This window comes from Petromyzon marinus (genome assembly GCF_048934315.1).
Source record: "Petromyzon marinus isolate PM22_M1 ecotype Great Lakes invasive population chromosome 68 unlocalized genomic scaffold, UKy_Petmar_22M1.pri1.0 chr68_unloc.1, whole genome shotgun sequence".
In the NCBI taxonomy this organism is placed as follows: domain Eukaryota; kingdom Metazoa; phylum Chordata; class Hyperoartia; order Petromyzontiformes; family Petromyzontidae; genus Petromyzon; species Petromyzon marinus.
The window spans coordinates 566,407-582,381 of NW_027422597.1; the positions used below are offsets into that span (position 1 = coordinate 566,407).

General features: G+C 51.1%; 1 protein-coding gene across 1 annotated transcript in view; it reads right to left on the bottom strand.

The window, feature by feature from the left end:
- Nucleotides 1-4,159: 4,159 nt before the first annotated feature.
- The window catches only part of LOC116958025 (uncharacterized), a 29,154-nt gene continuing 17,338 nt past the window's right edge, over nt 4,160-15,975 (bottom strand). Inside the window, exons 3-5 of the mRNA XM_076058210.1 lie at nt 11,015-11,451; nt 9,251-10,579; nt 4,160-4,446 (exon numbers count right to left, since the gene is read on the bottom strand). Coding sequence (XP_075914325.1) covers nt 4,204-4,446; nt 9,251-10,579; nt 11,015-11,451 — 2,009 coding nt within the window. The 3' untranslated portion in view covers nt 4,160-4,203. The remainder of the gene's footprint in view (nt 4,447-9,250; nt 10,580-11,014; nt 11,452-15,975) is intronic.

The window sequence follows — 15,975 nt, forward strand, 5'->3', positions numbered from 1 at the left end:
GTCGAGCACCAATTGGGTCGAGGCTCAAAAGAAAGCCATCCCTTGGTGTGGACCAATCAGTTTCAAGGACAATGCATCATCACATATCATAGTGTGTGTTTCGTTTGCATTTTGACTGCAGGTATTGTGGTTAATGCAGTAAACATGAATCCTTGTGAAAAAAAGGTTTCAGTTTTGTTACCAGAAAAAAGGGGAAAAACCCCTATTATTATTACATTTTGGTACTGGCAAAGGAGGTCTAATGATGAAGTGTATCTATCTTGAAACTTCGTTAGCACCGATTTAAAGCTTTCGTGACTGCAAGGATGCATCTTCTTTGGTTCTTTCGGTAAAGTCACGTAGAATGAGAACGGAATAATAAAATAAGGCAATAAAATGGAGCTCTGTCATCCCGACAGTTTTGTTACTTCACCTGAAGAGGGCTACTTGTGTTGCGGCCGAAACGTCGTGAGAATTTTATTGTCTCATTTTACTTTATTGTTTTATTCTCATTCCACGTGACTTTTACCGAAAGAACCAAAGAAGGTTCTTTAGCACCGTACGTAGCCGACCGTGCTGATCGGATGTGCGGGCCGAAGGACATCAAGCTAAACGCGGAAGTCAGCTCTAAGGAAATGAGTGTTATCAATTTAGATTTAAAATTTCTTTGCTCGAGCGGCTTCGTCATATCGGAAGGGAGAACGTTCCAGACGGCCGCAGGAGAGGCTCTGAAAGCGCCGCGCGATGCGGCGACCACCGTCTTCCTTCGATGGCCACCCAAAAGCCCGCTGCTGCGAGGGGCGACGAACGGAGTTCGCGTGGCGATGGCTTGCAGTGAAAACCTCGGGTTGCGAAGCGCAATTCGTTCCGCAAAACGCGCTTGTAACCCAAAGCGCTCGTACACCAAAGCGCTCGTCGTACGTCAGCCGTGATCACGTGACGCACGGCAGTACAAAAGTGTGTACAAGTACTACTACCGCTTGTATCGCTAAGACCCTCGCTCGTACGTCTGCCATGATCACGTGACGCTCGACAGTACAAAGCGTGTACAAGTACTACTGCCGCTCGTATCGCCAAGACCCTCGCTGGTTACATCAGTTGTGATCACGTGACGCACGGCAGTACAAAAGCGTCCACACGTACTACTGCCGCTCGTATCGCCAAGACCCTCGCTCGTTTATCAAATCAATATTTATTTTACAAAAAATTTTTTGCTCGTCTTGCAAAACACTCGCAAGAACCAAGTTGCTCGCGATCCGTAAGGTTTTACTGCATTTCTCCTTGAGAGGTTTACGCTCCTTAAGCAAGTGGAGCAATCGCCATCCCTCTCCATCCGTGACGAGGATGACGTCATTGCCCCCTCACGCAAAGGAGTAGGGTTTCCTCCGTGTGCTCCGGCTTCTGCTCACTTGAGTAATAAACAAATATACTCTTTGAGTTCTATTGGGTAAAGTCACGTAGGTAAAAAAACAAAATAACAAAAACCACGACGTTTCGGCCACAACACAAGTGGCCCTCATCAGGTGAAGGGACCGTGCTGTCATGAGGACAGCGTTGGAGTGAAAACAGCCAAGCTCTGTGTGGGAGGAAGCAAAGCGCTTGACGAAGGAAGTAGTATAGAAATGAAAGGACGCTACCTGGGCTTGGCTGTTTTCACTCCAACGCTGTCCTCTAGACAGTCTGGTCCCTTCACCTGATGAATGCCGCTTGTGTTGTGGCCGAAACGTCGTGATTTTTGTTGTTTTATTTTTTGCCTACTACGTGACTTTACCGAATAGAACCAAAGAGTATGGATCCTTGCAGTCACGAAAGCTTCAAATCTAGAATTAATAAACAACTCGTCGTTATTCTTGGTTCTTTCGGCAAAGTCACGACGTTTCGACTGCAACACAAGCAATCATCATCGGGTGTGAAAACCACAGCAAGAGATATTTTTTTTTTACAAAGTGGCGTTTTTTTCTTCTTAACGTTAGCACCACCGACAGCGACTGGCGGTTGTTCAGACGGACGAGTTCATCTGTGCTCGGAACGGAGGAGGTGGGAGAGAAGGAGAATGGAATGCGGTCTGAAAGTCACCGTAAGCGTGAACACGATCAATCAAGACCCGAAATGGTTTATCACATGGGGCTATCCACATGTACAAGCACAGAGACGATTTAAACCGAGAAGATGGATTCTGGCTAAGCAATCATTGGAAGGATGTGATAAACCATTTCGGGTCTTGATTGATTTTGTTCACGCTTACGGTGACTTTCAGACCGCATTCCATTCTCCTTCTCTACCCCCTCCTCCGTTCCGAGCATAGATGGACTCGACCGTCTGAACAACCGCCTGTCGCTGTCGGTGGTGCTAACGTTAAGAAGAAAACGCCACTTTTTTCAAAAAAATTATTGCTGTGGTTTTCACACCCGATGATGATTGCTTGTGTTGCAATCAAAACGTCGTGAGAATTGTATTGTTTTATTATTTTATTTTTTCCCTTCTACGTGGTGGTGACTTTACCGAAAGAACCAAGAATATGAATCCCTGCAGTCACGGAAGGCTTAAAGTGAAATTTAGCTCATCGTTAATCGGCTCCAAACATCTTACAAAACAAAAAAACTAAACTTCAATGCAGCAGCGACAGGATCCTCCTGGAAAAGTCCCCGGAGTCTAAACTAAACTCCGAAACATTTTTTTTTTATTTTTGCTGGCTAAGGCCCCAATTGAGCCACATGGCTCTTTTTCAGAGTCGACCTGGCTATCACAAATGATAGCTCAACGAAAGTGGCTTATCAGCATCGCACGTAAATATTCAGCAGCTGAATGCTCTGAACGTGTGGTGATGTCGATACTAAATGTGGAGCGAAAAGATGGAGGACCCTGAGAAAAATCCACAACCACGGGGAGAGAGACGAACATTCCAAATATACAGCAGCAGGCGTCGGGGTCGGGATCAAACCCACGTCCTGTATACCGGGAGAGGGAGTTAACACCTCCGAGCCAACGTGGTGCCCCCAACGTGGCGCCCTGAGTCGGTGTGGCTCACCTGGACGTCTGTGTTAAAAAGATCTTCACAGCTCATCGGATTTCTTCCAGGATAAAGACTCTCATTATGTCAGTGAATAAACTCTGCGTTTGGGAATCTCGCGCAGATTAAAGCAAACGCCACAGATGTCGTTTCGAATGGGCTACATCTTTGTTTTTATTTTATTTTTTTAAACATCAACAAGAGTTTGTTCATCAAGTACCGTGCCACAGACGCAACAACGCAAACCGTGAGGTGTGAGGTTAACAACGAGAGACAGTAAACTAATCGAGATTTAACCCATGGCATCGAAATCAACGCGAAATCTACACCACGTATTCACTCCCACTTTCATGATGACAATGGCTATAACAATGACATCTATGACGGTGACTATCACAATGACTGATGACTATGATAAAGTCTTTGACGACTATGACGATGGCTATCACAATGACTGCCGATAACGGCTATAACTATGATGATGACTGTGATTACAACGATGCCTATGACGATGGCTATGACTGTGCATTGGTGAAGATGGCAGTGGTTCTATCCCTAAAACCCTCCCACTCTCCATGACGTCTACGTTATTCCGCTAGCTCTCTCCGCCCTCGCAATGGACTCTCCCCTGGCTCCTCTCTCTCATCTCTCTGACTTTTCTTCCCCCCTCCCATCACTTCCATCTCTTCCTCTCTCTCCACTCTCTCCGGCTAGATTGAAAACTCATTTATTTAGAACTGCTTTATGTGTCAGTCTGCTATCATTCCCCCGCACCTCCGATTGGCGTGGTTGGCTACGTGCCAAAAGAGGTTCAACATCCGGACACACATCTCTCCCCCTCTTACCCTCTCTCTCCAGTCTCCTCTCTCTCACCGATCTCCTTCCTCTTCCATCTCTCCGCCTTCACCCGCACTCGGCCACCATCCATCGTGCCCTCGCGGAAGATAAGTGACCACTTTCGATTTAAAGCTTTCGTGACTGCAATGATTCATCTTCTTTGGTTCTTTCGGTAAAGTCACCACGTAGAATGAGAATAAAATAATAAATTGATGAAATAAAATAACACAATAAAAATTCTCATTCTACGTGACTTTACCGAAAGAACCAAAGAAGATAAGTGACCACTCTTATTCTTCCCCGTCTCCTCCTCCCCACCCACCCCCACCTCCCCCCCCACCTCTCCCACCTCTCCGCCGCCTGTATCTCTCTGTCCCCTATCTGCACCCGCACTCGGCCACGACCATTCCCTCGTAGCGGTAGCGGTAGGTGACCTTGCCGGCCGGGTCCAGGTACAGGATGGAGATGGCCTCAAGTCGCGTCGGCACGCAGCAGGGCCGCATGACCGTCTCGGGCCGCCGGGTGTGAAGGAGCGCGCGCACGATGGCGTGCTTCGTGGGGGTCACGTGGTCCGTCAGCGGAAACGAGCAATTGCCCACGCAGTCGTATGCCTCGTACTCCTGGGGCGGCATGGGGAGGTGTGGGGAGGCCAGAGGGGTTTTTTTTTTTGAGAGACTGATCAAAGGAGACTGTCTCGGGTGAATGCACGGGGCAGCCTTCGTATTGCGAACATTGTTCACGCGCTCCTGTGTGGAGGAGAGGGGCGGCGGCGGCGGGCGGGGGCAGAGGGTGGTTTGAGCCTGTGGGTCAAGGAAGGGCTGTTTCCGGTGCGAATTTGTGTGCGTGGCAGTCACCGACTTTGGAACATAACTCGTGCAGTCTTACAACCTCGTTCTCCTGTGTGTGAGCGGGGAGGGGAGGAGGGGGGGGGGGAATGGCGAGAGGGGGGAGATGTGGAGGGTTTAAGACTACGGGTCAAAGAAGGGCTGTCTGGTTAATGTGGGCGCACGTGTATATGTATGTCTGTGTGTGTGTGTAAAGCAGGCCAGGCTAGCCTGGCACAAGCGTCGTGGTGACGTCACCGCCACTTAGTGGCGAATGGCGGTTGTTGTTGTTGTTGTTGTGTAAGGCAACTCCATGCTTCCTCGGTGCTGCCGGACTGTAACGCTGTGATGGGCAGTGCCACGGAGGGAAGGCCAGTTTCAGAATCCCCTCATGGTGCTCTAAGCCGCCACAACAGCAGCCCAAAACGGGGGGGGGCTCTGGACGGGTGCGAGGGGGTTGGTAACCCCTCCATCAATTGAATTGCCACAATACCGGGTGGAAGATATCTAGCTTAGCTTGTGCCGTGGGCCCCGGGGACACTGGCAGAGCCAGTGGGGGTGGCACGTGCCCCCCTCCCCCCCCCCCCAAAAAAAAAAATCCGATCTAAATCCCTAATTTTGATCGGATCATTGGGGTTTATTGGTGACTAGCTTTGCTACCCGGCTTCGCCCGAGACTTGGACTCTTGTCTTGGATTAATACACGGCCTACGCGGAGGGTTTGGGGGGGCGGGGGGGGTGGTGCGTGACGTCAGCGGGCACACTGTGTGACGCTGCCGCATGCGGTGATGTCACAGATGTGACGTCGCCGCTCGCAGAATTGTGCGCAGTTGCGTACGCAGTACACGACTTCCCTCAAGGTAAACACCTTCAGCGAGCGAGCGCGATGCCAATCGCAACGCGGTTCGAATTCGACCCATCGCCAGCCACGTGTCCAATAAAACGCAAGGGACAAGTCCTTGCTTACTAAGAACTCCTCGATCATTTTTCATTGCTTGGAGGGGTTGCCCCCCTACCTGAAAATCCTGGCTCCGCCATTGCCCCGGGGGGGGACAGGCGTCTATTCTGTCTCCTAGCCAAATCGCATTTGGCGGAGCCAGGAGACTGAATCCTTGCCCTCCAGAAACAACACAAAGCCACCGCCAGTGGCCACGTGAAAATTTTCAACGCTCACTGCGGATGAGAGGTTGCCACTCCTCCGTTGGGAGCTGGACCAGTGCCGCTTGGATCTCTGCAGGATTGCGTAGCTCCAGCGGATTGGCTCTGGCTCCAGCCACCGTGAGGAGTAGACAGTCCTCTACTCGGGGCCAAACAACAAGGCGTTGCCCTTCTTCTGAACAAAAAAACATGAAGGGGGTTTTGGAGCCTGACGGTGAGGTGTGCGAAGCTGCAAGCCCCAGGCTACTGTGGGCTGGCCTTCTCAACAACCAGAGACAACGAGTGGTGGTTGTGGTCACTCATGCCATGAGTGAAGATGAACATCAGTGGAGGGATGCAGGCAAGGCCGATAAGTCAAATGTCTTCTGTGACCTGTCACAGGTGCTAGCTAAAGTGGCCCCTTGGGATAGAGTCATCCTGTTGGGTGACTTTAATGCCCGAGTGGGTCATGATACTGGCACTTGGTCTGGAGTGATTGGAAGGCATGGGCCAGATCAGCTCAATAACAACGGTAGGATGCTGCTAGATTTTTGTGCAGCCCATGGGCTTGTAATTACCAACACGCTGTTTTGGCATCGGCGCATCCTCACAGCATCATGGATGCATGCTGGGTCCAAGCAAGAATATCTATTGGACTATGTAGTGAGAGAACAGTGGATTCAGGCCCATGTCCTTGACACCAGGACCTACCGTGGAGCTGATCTGCCAACTGATCATCGGCTTGTAATTTGTAAGATGCGCCTGATATTCTTCCACTCCAGTGGAGGGTGGACATCCAGGACCCCATTCAAACTCAGTGGCCTGATCTCAGCTCATGAAAGTTGTAAGCAAGAATTTCATCATCGCTTGCGGCTGGGGTTGGCATCGTCCCCCACTCATCCTGATGTCAAGGGAAAATGGGCGAGGTTTAGGACTATGTCTCATGCAGCTGCAATGGCTGCTTTGGGTACGCGATCCAGACCTCCCCAGAGACCCTGGCTGACAGAGAAGGTGTTCAAGCTGACTGAGAAAAAGCAACAGGCCCAGAATCCCACGACGGAGAATGAGGAGGCTTACCTCAGCCTTCGCTCGGAGGTTCGGAGTAGCATGAGGCGCTGCAAGGATGGGTGGTGGCCGCGGGTTTCTGAGGAGAGAGTCTGCCTCAATGGCCCACGATCACAAATCGCTCTTTAATTCCATCAAAAAAGTAACCTGCAGCGCCACACCTATTACTATCATTAGGGGAGAGAACGGGGATCCAATCTCCGACCCCCAGAAACAGGTTTGCAGATTTGCTGAGCATTTCTGTGAGGTCCTGGGGGAGGGAAAGTCCCTCAACCTGTAAAACAACGTGGAACAAAGTGGGAATGACCCTGCTGAGGCTGCTGTGCCTCAAATATTGGAAGAAGTCACCCCCTGTGAGTGGCTGGCTGAGGTGCCATCTGTTGAGGAAGTACTGAAGGCGATCCAGAGTCTGAGACTAGTGTGCCAGGAAAAGTCCTGGCAAGGATTATTCAACATCGCCATGCTAGGCATGCTGAGGAGATGCTTGCAGAGACCTAATGCGGTTTCAGGAAAGGACGGTCCTGCACAGATGCCATATTTTCTGTCCGTCTGCTACAGCAGATATGTAGGGAATTCCAGCAAGACCTACATCTCTGCTTTATTGACCTGGTCAAGGCCTATGATACCATCAGTATGCCTGAGCTCTGGGTTATTCTTCGTGCTTTCGGAGTCCCTGACCCTCTGCTCACGATCATTAAGGACCTTCACGATGGTGAGCGGGCCCGGGTAAAACTACGTGGCCGGGAGTCGGAGCCATTCCCTGTACACCTTGGGGTGCGACTGGGATGTCCTCTGGCTCCCACATTATTTAACATCTATCTAGACCATGTAGTTCATGAAGCCTTCAATAGCTCTACCGGGGGAATCTCCATATGGTACAGATATAATGGGAGGCTGATCGATGCCCAGGTGCGGTCAAGGGACGGCTTCCTATTGGTCAACCGTATTATGTATGCCAATGATCTGGTAATTGCTGCTCACTCAGAGGAGGAGTTGGAGGTGCTGATGCTGAACCTGGAGCTTGCCACTAAGAGGTGGGGCCTTACAATCAGCCCCACCAAAACTAAGCAGTCCACCCCCATATCTCCCAATCGGTGATGGGGCAGTTGTGGAGAGAGTGGAGAGTTTGCCATACCTGGGCAGTGTGCTCATGACCGGTTCCGGTTTAACAGCAGAGGTCTCACTCAGAATCAGTCAAGCGGCATTATCTTTTCATTGGTTGCATAATGCTGTGTGGAAGCTACCTGGTCTGTCGCTCCGCACGAAGCTTCAGGTCTTCTCGGCCACACTCTTTCCCTCCCTTCTCTACGCTTGCTAAACGTGGGCCCCCTTAATGGAACATCTTCACCGGTTAGATACATTTAGGCTTGCCTGCCTACGATCCATCCTGGGTTTAACCAAGTTGGATTGTGTGAGGAGCTCACAAATCCTTGAAAGATCTGGACAAAGTCCCATTGGTGAGCTCCTCCGGCAGGCAAGTCTGCGTTGGCTGGGACATGTAGCCCGCACGCCCAGCCACCGCATACCTAAACAGCTTTTGTTCGGCCGGATGGAGGGGGCTAAGCGGGCGCGGCACGGGCTAGAGAAGAGATGGAGAGATGTGGTACAGGAGGACGTGGAGCTGAGTGGACTTGCCGATGACTGGTACCAGCGGTGTCAAGATCGGCCTCTGTGGAGGATGCTCGTGAAGGACGCTGCTACTGGGCAGTTGGAGGCAGTCGCCCTCCAACAACAACGGAGGGCGGAGGAGCGACGCTCACAACAACGAGCGGAGCGCCGGGTGGCTAAAGCACAGCAGGTTGGCACAGTAGGGGGCACAGGTGGTGCATCAGCCAGTCATCTCAGTCAGTCGACCCGTGGCACCTGCTGGGTCTGCCCCGTGACCTCCTGCCAGCGGGCGTTCGACACTTCACGTGGCCTCAACGAGCACGTGGCCTGGCACAAGCGTCGTGGTGACGTCACCGCCACTTAGTGGCGAATGGCGGTTGTTGTTATTGTTGTTGTTTGTAGTGCGCGCGGATGTGATGAGGGAGGTTGGGGTTGTGAGCAGCAGCTGTAGCGGTTGGCGACCTGCGTTACGAACCCGGCGACCCCGAGTTCGATTCCCCACCCATGGTCACCGACACCCGTTAACGAATACCTTAAGTCGACGGGCACCTGGGTTTACGGCGTGTGCGGTAAGCTCCGCACACTTGGGAGACAAAGGCGGCCAGGCCTGGTGCCAGCCAAACCCCCACCCCCTACGTGCGCTCTGCCGGCCTTCACAGCCGCTGCTACCCGCTACCGAGAGCACTTTGCCCGCAACGGTCTGCTTGGGCTACACCGGGTGGTGGGTGGGGGGGCGGGTCACGCGCTTATCGTGGTGGTGGTGGTGGTGCTGGGTGGGGGGTGGGGTGAACCTGCGGGGCGATGATCCACGTGTTCCAGCCGATGTCCTTGAAGCTGACCCTGAGCGGCACCTTCCTGCAGTAGACGGAGCCTCGTCCTCGCCTCTGACCGGCGGCCGCAGCTCCCCCGGCCCCTCCCGCCGGCGCCGCGTAGCGCCGGGCACGGCCGGCGGCCGGGGGTCCGGCGGCCGGGGGGCCGGCGACGACGGCCTCCTCCTCCTCCTCCTCCCGGTGGCCGGCGGCCGTCTCGGGCACCTGGTGCCGACCGCGGCCGCGGCGATGGCGGCGATGGCGGCGGCGGCGGCGGCGGTGACGGTGACGGTGACGGCTGTCCTGCCGGAGGAGGAGGCGACGGTGACGGTGACGGTGATGGTGACGTCTCCTCGCGTCGTCGGAGAACACGATGAGGAGGGCCTCGGCCGTGAGCTTCGAGGCGACGGCGTTGAGGAGGTGGCCGCCGCTGTGGGCGTTCGTGACGGGGATTTTTATCGCTGCGACGACGACGCCGCCGCCGCTGTCGCTGTCGAGGAGGCCGCTCGTTACACTGATGCCACTCGTGCTGCTGCTGTGGCTGCTGTGGCTGTGGCTGTTGTTGTGGCTGTTATCGTTATCATTGCTGCTGCTGCTGTAGCTGTTGTTGTTGTTGTGGCTGTTCTTGTTATTATTGCTGGTGCTGCTGTAGCTGTTGTTGTTGTGGCTGTTCTTGTTACCGTTATCATTGCTGGTGCTGTAGCTGTTGTTGTTGTGGCTGTTATCGTTATTATTGCTGCTGCTGTGGCTGTTATCGTTATCATTGCTGCTGCTGTAGCTGTTGTTGTTGTGGCTGTTCTTGTTATCATTGCTGCTGCTGTTGTTATCATTGCTGTAGCTGTTGTTGTTGTTGTGGCTGTTCTTGTTATCATTGCTGCTGCTGTAGCTGTTGTTGTTGTGGCTGTTCTTGTTATCGTTATCATTGCTGGTGCTGTAGCTGTTGTTGTGGCTGTTCTTATTATTGCTGCTGCTGTGGCTGTTGTTGTTGTGGCTGTTCTTGTTATTATTGCTGCTGCTGCTGTAGCTGCTGTTGTTGTTGTGGCTGTTCTTGTTATCATTGCTGGTACTGCTGCCGCTGTTGTTGTTGTGGCTGTTATTGCTGCTGAACGTGTTGTGTTTGGTACCGTTATCATAGCTGCTGTGGCTATTATTACTGTCATTATTGCTGCTGCCGCTGTTCTTGTTGCCGCCGCTGAACGTGCTGTTGGTATTGTCATAGCTGCCGTTGCCGTCGCCCGTGCTGTAACTTTTGTCAGCGCTGCTGCTTCTGAGCTTGTTGCCGGTATCATCGCCGCCTCCTCCTCCGCCTCCTCCTCCTCCGCTTCCTCCTCCTCCTCCTCCTCCTCCTCCGCCTCCTCCGCCTCCTCCTCCGCCTCCTCCGCCTCCTCTTCCTCCTCCTCCTCCACCTCCTCCTCCTCCTCCTCCGCCTCCTCCGCCTCCTCCTCCGCCTCCTCCGCCTCCTCCTCCGCCTCCTCCTCCTCCGCCTCCTCCTCCTCCTCCTCCTCCTCCGCCTCCTCCTCCGCCTCCTCCACCTCCTCCGCCTCCTCCTCCGCCTCCTCCGCCTCCTCTTCCTCCTCCTCCGCCTCCTCCTCCTCCTCCTCCTCGGCCTCCTCCTCCTCCGCCTCCTCCTCCTCTGCCTCCTCCTCCGCCTCCTCCGCCTCCTCCTCCGCCTCCTCCTCTTCCTCCTCCTCCTCCTCCTCCTCTTTCTCCTCTTCCTCCGCCTCCTCCTCCTCCTCCGCCTCCTCTTCCTCCTCCTCCTCCTCCTCCTCCGCCTCCTCCTCCTCCGCCGCCGTCCGCGCGCTCCACGCGAACCCGCAGCCTCTGGGCGCCCGTCCCGTCACGCTGCCATCCGCGCACGGCCGGCGTCACGTCGAACGTCACGAACAGCGCCTCCCCCTGCGGCTCCGCCCCGCCCTCCGCTGCGACCCCCTCCCCTCCGGGGGCGTGGCCCGGCGGGGGGGCGTGGCCCGGCGGGGGGGCGTGGCCCGGCGGGGGGGCGTGGCCCGGCGGGGGGCCGTCCCCGGCCACGCCGGCGCAGCGAACGCCGCCCGGCAGCGCCCGCGGCAGCCTCAGCTCGGCCGAGGCGATGAGCTCGTGGCGCCGCACGTTGGAGATGTTGAAGAGCAGCGAGAGGAGGGGAGGCGGCGTCGGGTCCGGCCCAGCGTCGTCGACGGCGGTCACCGCTGTGTGGTGGGGGAGGAGGGGGGGAGAGGGGGAGAGGGGGAGGAGGAGGAGGAGTGTGAGGTAGGGGGAGAGAGAGGGAAGAGGAGAGGGAGGATGAGTATGAGGTAGAGGGAGACGGAGGAAGGGGGGGAGAGAGGGAGGAGGATGAGGAGTATGAGGTAGAGGGAGAGAGGGAGGAGAAGGATGAGGAGTATGAGGTAGGGGGAGACGGTAGAGGAAGGGGGGAGGGAGGGAGGAGGATGAGGAGTAAGAGGTAGGGGGAGAGAGAGGGATGAGGAGGATGAGGAGTATGAGGTAGGGGGAGATGGTGGAGGTAGGGAGGGAGGGAGGAGGATGAGGAGTATGAGGTAGGGGGAGAGAGAGGGAGGAGGAGAGAGGGAGTATGAGGTAGAGGGAGACGGTGGAGGAAGGGGGGACGGAGGGAGGTTCTGGAGGAAGAGGAATTGAATATCCCACATCGCAGTGATTGTGGGACTACGCAGTCCAGTGGATATCTGAGGCAGTTACAAGCTCGGATAAAATAAAAATGAAATAAATTTTTTCTGTTAAACACTCTTTAATGAAGTGTAAACGTACGATTAATGGCAGAACTCTACCACGACTCCAGGAATTGGCCCCGAAGCTTGGCCACAACGTGAGGGGGACCCCCGTGGGGATTTACAGCCAACGTGAGTTGAGCAGTGGACAATTAGCACACAAGCCGAAACATAACGTGTAGAAAAAATTATCTTTAAAAAAATATATATGTTTAATGATAGAATCTAGTATTGTCATCAGTATGACATACATACACCAAGTTTTCAGTCGATACCGCGTTGGGAAGATGGTTGAAATTGAGTTACAAGATTTGAGGATACAACAGACAGTAAGTTAAATAAAAGCGTGTATAAAATGTTAAAAATATATTTAAAATTTTTACGATAGAACACAGTCTTGTCATCAGTATGGCATAAGTATACCAAGTTTTCAGTCGATACCGCGTTGGGAAGATGGTTGAAATTGAATTACAAGATTTGAAGATACAACAGACAGTAAGTTAACTAAAAGCGTGTATAAAATATTAAAAAATATATGTATTTTTTTTTAATTTTAACGATAGAACACAGTCCTGTCATCAGTGCGACATAAGTCTACCAAGTTTTCAGTCGATACCACATTGGGAAGCGGGTAAAAAATTGAGTTACAAGATTTTTTGAGGCTTTAACAACAACAGCAGACAGAACGAGTTAAATAAAAGCGTGTAAAAAGAGGATGGACAGGCGATAGGTATCCAGGAGGTCGTGGGTTCGATCCCGACACACGACCTTGATAACTGTATACTTGGGGTTCGCAGTTTGCATGTTCTCCCCGTGGTTACGTGGATTATCTCCGGGCCCTCCAGTTTTCTTTTTTTTGACCCTCAATATTTAGAAACATGCGTTGGGAGTATTTGGCTGCTATACATGATGAGCCGCTTCGCTTCTGAAAAAAAAGAGCCGTGTAGTTCAGTGGGACTTTCCTAGTAAAACTAAAATTAGTTTAGTTTATTCTTTGGTTCTTTCGGTAAAGTCACGGAGAGAAATAGAAAATGATGAATTGCATAATAACGTACACGACGTTTCGATTGCAAAGCAGGCAATCATCGTCGGGTACAAATGAAAGAGAAACACGCCTAGTGGACTTAGAAATATAATGCAACACAGCGCAGATAGTCGGCTGACATGACAGTCAACACCCTACCCGGTTGATTACGTTCTTCTAAAGACTGCAAAGGTTTTAAGAGAGAGACGAGACACAGAACCGGAGACACATATACACAGACACACAAGCGGAAAGAGTTAACACAGAGAGACACACATGTATGGGCACACAGAGAAACAACGCCTCTGTGTCGAGGCCTTAAATAGGTAGAGAGGGGGGACAGAGAGAGCGGTGGGGGGGTGGTGGTTAGAGGAATTAGCATGTCAATGAGAGATCCCGCAATGAGAGATCCACCGCCAACGCTGGAGGAGACAGCATCAACCGAGGGGAGACAGACAGACAGACGAAGAAGGCAACACCAAATCAAACTTAGTAAAATTTGGACATGTAATGTAATGCAACACAGAGAGTCGGTCAACACACAATTAACACACGTTCTGGTTGATTACGTTTTTTTTCCAAAGATCGCTAGTTAAGTGGTGAAATTTGGGAGAGAGACGAGGCACAGACATGGAGACACAAAGACAGACACACACGCAGAGAGAGAGAGAGCAACGAGACACACAGAGAGAGAATGAGAGGGGAAAAACCAAACTTTAAACCTCCCGGTAGTTTAGTTTGCTTAGATACTTCAGTGGTGAAGGAGGAAAAAAATCAACCACTAAAGGCGGTCCCGGGCCGGAATCGGTTAAACCGCTCCAAAGGTTGTAGCCGGTCCGGCGATCGGCACCATGTACGTGACGTAAAAGTAGCTGCGGTTGATCGCAGCGTGCTTGAAATAAGTGTTAAGTATTATAAACAGTGCATTATACACTACATACTACTCAAATAAAAATACTGCACCCCATGCAGATTCTTCGAGATTGGAGTGGTAAGTACGGTACAAATCTGGACTGCCGGAATTCATATTCATCTTCTTTGGTTCTTTCGGTAAAGTCGCGTAGAATGAGAATAAAATAATTAATTAATAAAAAAAAATAACACAATAAAATTCTCACGACGTTTCGGCCACAACACAAGTGGCCTTCATCAGGCGAAGGGACGAGACTGTCTCGAGAATCCTCGCAGTCACGAAAGCTTTAAATCGGAATTCATATTCTTTGGGTCTTCAGGTAAAGTCACTCGGATAGGTTCGAAGGAAATAACGAGAGAGAAAAAAAAGACCTCCGACGTTTCAACGACAGCGTTCATCATCAGGAAGAACAAAAAGTGGGACAGCTGCTGAGGCAGGGTGTAGCCCATGGGTCATGGACGAAGTGGGCGGGGCTATTTATGTTAATGCAACGAATTAGCATGTTAATAAATGCAAGATCGGAGGGCGCGGAGGTGGCTATGTTAATGTGAGAGATTAGCGTGTTAATGTGAGAGAAATGAGCGTGTTAATGTGAGAGAGATTAGCGTGTTAATGTGAGAGATTAGCGTGTTAATGTGAGAGAGATTAGTGTGTTAATGTGAGAGAGATTAGCGTGTTAATGTGAGAGATTAGCGTGTTAATGCGAGAGAGATTAGCGTGTTAATGTGAGAAAGATGAGCGTGTTAATGTGAGAGAGATGAGCGTGTTAATGTGAGAGAGATGAGCGTGTTAATGTGAGAGAGATTAGCGTGTTAATGTGAGAGAGATAAGCGTGTTAATGTGATAGATTAGCGTGTTATTGTGAGAAATTAGCGTGTTAATGTGAGAGAGATTATCGTGTTAATGTGAGAGAGATTAGCGTGTTAATGTGAGAGAGATGAGCGTGTTAATGTGAGAGATTAGCGTGTTAATGTGAGAGAGATTATCGTGTTAATGTGAGAGAGATTAGCGTGTTAATGTGTGAGAGATGAGCGTGTTAATGTGAGAGATGAGCGTGTTAATGTGAGAGAGATAAGCGTGTTAATGTGAGAGATTAGCGTGTTAATGTGAGAGAGATTAGTGTGTTAATGTGAGAGAGATTAGCGTGTTAATGTGAGAGAGATTAGCGTGTTAATGCGAGAGAGATGAGCGTGTTAATGTGAGAGAGATGAGCGTGTTAATGTGAGAGAGATTAGCGTGTTAATGTGAGAGATTAGCGTGTTAATGTGTGAGAGATAAGCGTGTTAATGTGAGAGAGATTAGCGTGTTAATGTGAGAGAGATTAGTGTGTTAATGTGAGAGAGATTAGCGTGTTAATGTGAGAGAGATTAGCGTGTTAATGTGAGAGATTAGCGTGTTAATGTGAGAGAGATTAGCGTGTTAATGTGGGAGAGATGAGCGTGTTAATGTGAGAGAGATTAGCGTGTTAATGTGAGAGAGATTAGCGTGTTAATGTGAGAGAGATTAGTGTGTTAATGTGAGAGAGATTAGCGTGTTAATGTGAGAGAGATTAGTGTGTTAATGTGAGAGAGATTAGCGTGTTAATGTGAGAGAGATTAGCGTGTTAATGTGAGAGATTAGCGTGTTAATGTGAGAGAGATGAACATGTTAATGTGAGAGAGACAAGCGTGTTAATGTGAGAGATGAGCGTGTTAATGTGAGAGAGATTAGCGTGTTAATGTGAGAAAGACTAGCGTGTTAATGTGAGAGAGATAAGTGTGTTAATGTGAGAGGTGAGCGTGTTAATGTGAGAGAGAGTAGTGTGTTAATGTGAGAGATCAGCGTGTTAATGTGAGAGAGATGAACGTGTTAATTTGAGAGATGAGCGTGTTAATGTGAGAGAGATGAGAGTGTTAATGTGAGAGATGAGCGTGTTAATGTGAGAGAGATTAGCGTGTTAATGTGAGAGATGAGCGTTTTAATGTGAGAGATGAGCGTGTTAATGTGAGAGATGAGCGTGTTAATGTGAGAGATTAGCGTGTTAATGTGAGAGATGAGCGTTTTAATGTGA